A 9,039-nucleotide genomic window follows, 5' to 3' on the forward strand; every position below is an offset into this window, starting at 1 on the left:
GACCTTCTGGACCTGGTATCTCAATGCCTATCGGAGCTCGCTATCCCGGGCCAAGACACCCCGGGGGAACCTAGAATGAACCCCCTGCTAGAGGGCCTCTGACAGACGGCCCACCATTTCCCCCTCCTACAGGCGGCGCAGCAGCTAATCGACCTGGAGTGGAATGTGCCAGAGTCCTCATTCAAAGGGGGTCGAGCCTTATCCACCTTGTACCCTCTGGACCCAGCGACCAAGGAGCTGTTAGCGTGCCCCAAAGTGGATGCCATAGTTTGCGCAGTCGCTAAGCGCACCACCATACCAGTGGAGGGAGGGGCGGCCCTCAAGGACGCACATGATCGGCGCCTGGAAGCCACACTGAAACAAGCCTTTGAGGTGGCAGCTATGTCCCTTCAAATTGCGACCTGCTGCACCGTGGTGACACGTTCCTGTTTATCTCAAGCCAGGAACAACACCCCGGGAGAAGACATGGAATCAGCTCTCTCCTTCCTCACGGACGCTGCCTCCAATCTGGTACGCACAGCAGCCAGGGGAGTGTCATCCTCAGTGGCAGCCAGGAGACAACTCTGGCTGTGAAATTGGTCGGCCGACGCCTCCTCCAAGACACGCCTTACAAGAATGCCCTTCAAAGGTTCCCTCCTGTTCGGCAGCGAACTGGAGAAATTGGCTAACAAATGGGGCGACTCTCCATTACCTCGTCTGCTAGAAGACAAGTCAAAGAGAAACCAGCGCCCCTTTCCCAGGCCATCCAGAGGCAGAAGCTCACATCGCTTCAACCCTTACAGGAATACCTACCAAGCACCTCGTCCTCCGGCCAGAAACCAGTCCTTTCGGAACAGGCACAGCAAGAGGGGAACCGGCTCGGGTTCAGGTCCCAGCCGCACCCCACAATGAGAATCAGCCGACCCATCCAAGGGAAGAAGCCATAGGGGGCAGACTAACCCTATTCTACCGCAGATGGGTCGCGATAACCGGACAAGTGGGTCCTAGCCATCATCAGAGAAGGGTACTACCTAGACTTCCTTCGAACCCCTCCGGACAAGTTCGTGGAATCTCCCTGCCACAAAAGGACGGCAGTGGAGGCTATGCTGACCAGACTCCTCACCCTAAAGGCCATAACCCCAGTGCCTTCATGGGAGATAAATTCTGGACATTACTCCATTTACTTCATTGTACCCAAGAAAGAGGGCACCTTCAGGCCCATCCTGGACCTCAAGTCAGTCAACCGACACCTAAGGGTCCCAAGATTTTGCATGGAAACCCTGCGTTCAGTCATACGTGCAATACAGCCAGGAGAGTTCCTCACATCCCTGGACCTGTCAGAGGCTTACTTGCACATCCCCATCCATCAGGAACATCAGCGCTACTTACGCTTCAAGGTCCTGAACCAACACTTCCAATTCCGGGCACTACCCTTTGGGTTAGCCACCGCACCGCGGACCTTCACCAAGGTAATAGTAGTGGTAGCGGCGACACTCAGGAAGGAAGGAATCCTCGTCCATCCCTATCTGGACGATTGGTTGATCAGGGCAAAGTCACCGGAGGAGAGCCACCGAGCAACCAACAGAGTCATAACTCTACTGGAAAGCCTAGGATGGGTAGTCAACACGAACAAGAGCTCCCTACAGCCATAGCAGTCGCTGGAATACCTAGGAGTCCAATTCGACACCAAGGAGGACAAGGTCAGCCTGACCCCCACGAGGAGATCAAAACTGCGGAACCGACTCCAGACCCTGCTGATCGCCACCTGGCCCACAGCTTGGGATTATCTACAAGCCCTCGGTCTAATGGCATCCACATTGGAAGTGGTACCATGGGCGCAAGCTCATATGAGACCTTTGCAAAGCTCTCTCCTATCTCGGTGGAGTCCACGATCACAGAACTACACCGTACATCTACCTCTACCGACCAGAGTGCGGACCCAGTTACGGTGGTGGCTACAGTCCAACCACATGAGCCGGGGATCAAGAATATCCTCCCCAACCTGGACCCTGCTCACCACAGATGCCAGCCTAAGCGGATGGGGAGCACACTGCGAAGAGCTAACCGCCCAAGGGCGGTGGAACAAAGAAGAGTCAGGGTGGAACATCAACTGACTAGAGGCACAGACAGGCTAGCCTGCCTACGATTTTCCCACAGACTTCGAAACAAAGCGGTCAGAGTGATGTCGGACAACGCCACCACGGTGGCATACATCAACCGACAGGGCGGAACCAGAAGCCAACAGGTATCCTTAGAAATAGCCCCTCTGATGTCCTGGGCGGAAGCAAATCTCCAGGACATCTCCGCCGTCCATATCGCCGGGAAAGACAACACCACAGCAGACTTCCTCAGCAGAGAAAGCCTAAACCCGGGAGAATGGAAGCTGTCCTCCACAGCCTTCAAGATAAGGGATCGGTGGGGGACTCCGGAAATGGACCTACTGGCGAACAGATCCAACACTCAAGTACCCAGATACTTCAGTCGCAGGCGAGACCCACAGTCACAAGGGATCGACGCATTGTACAGATCTGGCCACCGGGGACCCTGCTATACGCCTTTCCCCCATGGCCCCTGCTGGGCGCAATCATTCACAAGATTCGGCGACACAGAGGCCTAGTCCTTCTGGTGGCCCTGGACTGGCCAAGAAGACCCTGGTACGCAGACATGAGAAGACTACTTGCAGGGGATCCTCTACCCCTGCCTCCACACAGGGACCTACTACAAGGCCCCATCCTCCACGAGGATCCAGCTCAATTCTCTCTTACGGTCTGGCCATTGAGAGGGCCCGACTAAGGAAGAGGGGATACTCGGGGTCAGTAATAGATACCCTCCTCCGAGCACGCAAGTTCTCCACATCTCTAACGTACATAAGGATCTGGAGAGTATTTGAAGCCTGGTGCGAAGATCACAGCAGCAAACCACATTCCGCTAAAGTTCCCATAATTTTGGAGTTCTTACAAAATGGACTTCAGAAGGGACTGTCCCTCAACTCAATCAAGGTTCAGGTGGCAGCCCTGTCATGCTACGGTCCCAGGAGTGAGGGCAACAGCATTGCCACGCACCCAGATGTTTCACGCTTCCTGAAAGGGGTCAAACACATTCGCCCCCCTCTGAAGTGGCCAGAGCCCCTGTGGAACCTCAACCTAGTTTTGGAATTCCTAGCGGGACCCGCCTTCAGACCCCTCCGAGGCCTATCTCTCCGACTACTAACCTTTAAGATGGTGTTCCTGCTGGCCATATGCTCGGCCCGCCGCATCTCAGAGCTGCAAGCGCTGTCCTGCCGTGATCCATTCCTCAGAATCACCCCAGGGATCATCCATCTACGCACGGTTCCCTCCTTCCTACCCAAAGTAGTCTCACACTTCCACCTCAACCAAACCATATCATTACCAACCATGGAAGGTTTGAAGAAGTCGGAAGAAGGTCGATCCCTGCGCCATCTCGACATCGGCAGATTGCTATCCAGATACCTGGAAATGTCGGAACCAGTACGAAAGACGGACCATCTGTTTGTCCTTCACAGCGGGAAGAAGCAAGGGAAAGCGGCCTCATGGGCAACCATTGCCCGCTGGATCAAAGAAGTCATCAAGGCGGCCTATGTAGAAGCGGGAAAACCACCTCTACAGGTCAAGGCCCACTCTACCAGAGCTCAGGCGGTCTCCTGGGCAGAAACTAGATTACTGTCGCCTGCCGAGATCTGCAGAGCGGCAACTTGGTCCTCCATCCATACCTTCTCCAGATTCTACCGTCTGGATGTTCAGGCACGGGAGGACACAGCATTTGCAAGAGCTATCCTAATTGGACCTCGGGCAGCCTCCCAACCAGTTCGGGAGTAGCTTTTATACATCCCATTGGTCCTGAGGCCATCTGCTACACGCTAGGAAATGGAGAAATTACTTACCTGATAATTTCCTTTTCCTTAGTGTAGACAGATGGACTCAGCAGCCCACCCTCGGCTGCCGTTATACATGGTTGTTCATCAAATCAAGGTAAGCCATGTTTTTCATTTACATAGGGCATCCACCCTGCCGGGTGTCGACGCTTTCCAGTTGATGATACTGGCGGTCTCCAGCTATAGCCAACCAACCAGTTCAAAATTAATCAAATTTTAACGTTGCACCTAAATTATCAGATTTAAACTCATTAAGTTAATCAATCACACATATATCCATACTGCTTTGCAAGGAAGAATACTGATCTGCTGCACTTCCTGCAGGGATATATGTACTAGGTGCTGACGTCAGATTGAAATCTGATCCGTCTCCAACTGCTAGCACGAGTACACTGTACCCATTGGTCCTGAGTCCATCTGTCTACACTAAGGAAAAGGAAATTATCAGGTAAGTAATTTCTCCAGTGTCCATTACAGATCCCCTCCTCGAGTGTGTCCTTTTTTGGGGGACAAACATGATGCTTCAACCTGCCCTAAATGTGCAGAAATGACTCCCAAAGGAAGAAAACTTTGCCAAGAGAAGATGGAACATTTTTCACCTACAGCTTCTGCCTTCTCCCTCAACATCAAAAAGAGTGTCAGTGGGATTTGAATACTGGCATCCTTTGTTTTCTGCCTGCTTTACTGGTCCAGTCCTTGGGGGTTCATGTGTTTCCCTGCTTGGGCAATTGACCAGTCAGAAGCACATCTCTGGCGGGGTTTACTCTTTAAAATCCCTCTTCACCAAATTATCTTAATTACAGATGCTCCCAACCTGAATCAGGAAGCTCACTTACAAAGACTTTGCACTCTGGTCCCTGGTCTCTACAGGAGAAGAGGTTGCACATCAAAACTTTCTATAGCACCAGTAAATTGAACACCCTCTAAAGGTTTTGAGAAACCAGATGATCAACAATATAGTCCTAGTCCAGAAAGAACCAGATGGTCATGTTTACCTGAACAAGCAGGGTGGAACAGGCTCCATCCTCCTGTGTCTGCACCCAGTCAGTGTGTGGAAATGGGCCATATCTCACAGAATGCCCATAAGGGAGAGTCACTTGGCAGGAAGAGATAAGTCTACACTTAGCCACTGCTATTACTAGCAACGGTAACATGGAATAGTTTTTGGGTACTTGCCAGGTTCTTATGGCCTGGATTGGCCACTGTTGGAAACAGGATGCTGGGCTTGATGGTCTGACCCAGTATGGCATGTTCTTATATTCTTATCATACAGAACCAGAACATTTGCTTTGAAAATTAGTGTAAAGTTTCTGGGACTTCAGGTTGATAATTTCTTCTTTAATGATTATGTACAGGGGTGAAAATTTACTGGGTGTCAGCTGAACCAGCTGCCTAAAAATAATTACCTGCTGCTATTTCAGTTGGGCCATGCTTGATGGGAGGACCCTTTGCTTCAGCAGATCTGGACCCAACAGAGGACTTGCCCCTGCTGCTGCTTCAGTGGGCTTCAGGCCAACTAGCAAGAGGAGCAGACACTTCAGTGTGCCTGGGCCTGACCAGAGGCATCACCCCTGCTGACTAGACTTGTTTTCTGTCCTCACAGAAGAGACAGGAACAGAAGACAAAAATAAGAAACAAAACCCATGAAATATTAACCACAAAATTTAAAATGAGACAAAAAAGCAAGAAAAGTAGGCAAAACAAAAGTAAAAATGAAGAAAATGAACCAAAAAAGGTAAAAAAAAAAACCCCCAAAAAAACCCCCAAACAAACCAAAAATATCCAGAAAAGATGATTAGGAAAAACACATTTTTTTGCCTTGGATCCTATATATGTTTGGTGCCCAAATTTTTTTTCCCACCCATGTCTGATTTTAACAGTATAATACAGAAATAAGCAACTAAACTGTTGCAAACCATTTCCTTCTCTTGCAGAATTACACTTGAAGGTTCTCAACCCTAAAGTTTCATGTATAATCATAATAAAAAATGTTTAGACTATCTGGATTTGGAATAATTGCATAGAAATTTCTAAAAATAAATATTTTAATGAGGGTTATTTTAAAGCTATTGCTAGTTCTTTACACAGTTTTAGATTTGTCATAATGTTACAAATATGCTGGTGATTTAATTTCCTATATATATTAACTTGTATAAAACAGTTTAAAATTTAAGGGGCAGAGTCAGGGCTGGTGCTTTTATTAGGCAAACTAGGCAGTTGCCTAGAACACCAAGATTTTGAAGTCAGCAAAAATTTGCCAGTGTGATGTCTAGAGGGATGCTATACCATAGCCAATACTGACAAAGAAGGAAGTGCTGTTTTTGGAGCCATTGTTGTCGGTAGTTAAGTTGGGGGAGGGGGTTGAATGACCAAAGGTTCACCTAGGGCACCAAATATGCTTGCACTAACCCTGAGTAATGTAGTGTAGCAACATCTGCCTTAGCTGTCATGAATCTGTGCACTTGAGGTACACAAACTTGTTGAATGTATGGTAGAAAAATATAGATAGATTTTGTAAAATCTTTGTCCTCTTGCAACTAGAGCCATATATTACTTTTTTTGTTTTGTTTTCTTCCAAGAGGAAAGGATATAGCTATTCATTAAATTGAAGAGACACAGTGGACAACTTTGTTCTATTATTATTATGTGCATCTTTTTTTCAACTTCGCTTTGCTTTACTCTTTTTATTTGAATCTCAATAAAAATCTTTCTGCTGCAGGGAAAGCCAAACTTAGTGGGCTGCTTAAAAATCACAAAAGATTTAAAGTATGTTTCTGAAAGTGGATGAGTAAGTAGGTCATAATGGGCAAGTACTAATCTAGTCTCTTACTTTTATCTTGTGGCACTCAGGCACACTATGCTGTGCAGGCAAGAAGATCCAGAAGCATTTCTAGGAAGCGGAAGCGGGAGGAATCGGAAGCACCAGTCGCTGTGACCCGCAGTCGCAGTTCGTCTCGTGCACCACGGGATATCTCTGGACTCCGTGATGCAAAGGTTTGTGACGGGCTCTTTGTGTGTGTGTGCACTCTATTTAAATAATCACCACTGAGGAAGCAGGTTCTGGGGCTTGTAGGTTCAGCAGAGAAACTTCAGTATCGTAACTTTTATTCTTCGTTGTTTTTAAACAGATGGTGAAGAAGGCAAAGATATTAATGAAGAAATCGCAAAAGAAATTGAATCGCATGGCCAGGAAGGGAGAAGCAGACAGGCATGTGTTTGACCTGAAACCCAAACACTTACTGGCTGGCAAAAGGAAATCTGGCACAACAGACAGAAGATGAAATGAGTTTTTGTATTTCAAAGAGAACTGCTGTCTACTTGTTCATCACTTGCAAAGAAAACTTAATTTATAGTAGGCGCCTCAATGTGAAAACTTCCAAAAACTATTAGGAACATCTTCTATATCTGTATGTATATTATTAATTTGTATAGTGCATTTCAAATGTATGCAATTTTAAACAGCAATTTGAAAGACAGCTGTTTGGAGCTTACAGCCGAATTAAGAGAGACTAAAAACGAGAGCTTTTGAGTTAAATACATACATACATATGTCTATATACATGGATGTTATTAATATATATAACATTTACATGTAAAATAAATTATTAGTACGATATACCTTGGATGTCATGGTCCTGTATTCCTAAAATACACAGACTTGTTGAAGGTATCCTAGAAGAATACAGATTAATTTTATAAACACTGTCATTTTGCAACAAAGAGGGTAGGTCTATGTAAGTATGCGTATGTATAGTATCACTGAAGCCTTCATTTTTGTAATGGAAAATAAGAGCCAGATTCATTAAGGCTTTTCTCCCATTTTGTATCTATGGGAAAAAACCCTTAGTGAATCGGGTACTAAATAAGACATAGATATGGTAACTTTGTGAGATGACTGCCATTCTCCCCAAATGTTTCTTACTTATAGTAAATTAGTATAATACTACTGGAGTGGATTTACCAATAGGCATGATAGGCAAGTGCCTGAGTTTTTTACATCAGATGTGGCACATTTCATATTGGGGTGGTTGGGGGAGGGGTAGGGAGTTGCAACTGGGAGTATAAATCTGCTACCAATTTCTGCTCAAGTCAGACATTGAGAACATTAGTCTTCAGCTTCTTTGTCTATTTAAATGTGGTACTGATGCCATGTCTCTCCTTGTTTTGGTATGTAGGCTGGCTGTGAGTGTGCTTTAGAAGGTTCTAATCTTCTCATGCCATAAGAGTTTGCTGCTGAAGAGAGTGTGTTGGGAAATCTTGTATCAGAGCCTTGAGTCAGATAACTGCTTATGTGTATGGATACTGATAATGGGGATCTCCACAACTTAGGCTGTTTGAGCATTTCTGAGAAATTGGTGGTAGTTACAGAATAATAAAAGTAATTAAAACAAAAAAAATCTTAAGTCTGAGTAGAGTCTGGAGTAACCCAGAATCAAATAACTAAAAATATGTATTAATATTTTTTAAATGCCTGCCAAATATAATACATGCATCTCTTATAATGAATTTCCCTTTCTCATTTAAGTTATCCAGTGCAATAATATTTAAGATTAAATCCTAAATTTTCACCTTTTTTAAAAATTCATGTTGCGTATCAGCATGACATTGAGCAATGTTATAATGAACAATGAATTATTGTCAAAATTACTAGTTATTTTTGTCTGCTCACATTAATAAATGTGCCTTTGAAAGAAATAAACATGTAATTCTTTAGTACCTAACCATTCATTTTTCTTTTAATGACTCTTGCATTTTCAGAAGTACTTAGGCATCCAGGAATGAAAAGGGCTGGTGTGCTAAAGTCTCTGAAGACAAGCAGTTCACAATTATGGGTTATGAGATTACACCCAGCATCAAATGGACAGATTTCTTCTAGAGCTTTCTAGAAAGGTATAAAAGCCTTTAGTTGCCTACATGGGGTAATTTATGCAGTTCAAGAACTTTTCTTGATTTCTTTTTGGCTGTTGGAACTGTATTTTCTCCTTTGCAGCCCTGCAGAGTTGCTAAAGAGATCTTTCTTTTTTAATTCTGGCATTGGTCAAAATTAGTTTATTTCCTAGATAGTTTTTGGCACTTGCTAGGTTTTGATTGCTGCTTTGATCCCCCACTGAGCCAGCCTGCACTTTTTTTTTCCTTAATATGAGTAATGGGATACTGAACCAAATTTT

General features: G+C 45.3%; 1 protein-coding gene across 1 annotated transcript in view; it reads left to right on the forward strand.

Moving 5' to 3' along the window:
* The window catches only part of GTPBP4 (GTP binding protein 4), a 116,143-nt gene extending 107,554 nt beyond the window's left edge, over window positions 1-8,589 (forward strand). The window contains exons 16-17 of the mRNA XM_029588538.1: window positions 6,722-6,865; window positions 7,000-8,589. Coding sequence (XP_029444398.1) covers window positions 6,722-6,865; window positions 7,000-7,152 — 297 coding nt within the window. The 3' untranslated portion in view covers window positions 7,153-8,589. The remainder of the gene's footprint in view (window positions 1-6,721; window positions 6,866-6,999) is intronic.
* Window positions 8,590-9,039: the final 450 nt, after the last annotated feature.

Source organism: Rhinatrema bivittatum, chromosome 2, assembly GCF_901001135.1.
Source record: "Rhinatrema bivittatum chromosome 2, aRhiBiv1.1, whole genome shotgun sequence".
Lineage (NCBI taxonomy): Eukaryota > Metazoa > Chordata > Amphibia > Gymnophiona > Rhinatrematidae > Rhinatrema > Rhinatrema bivittatum.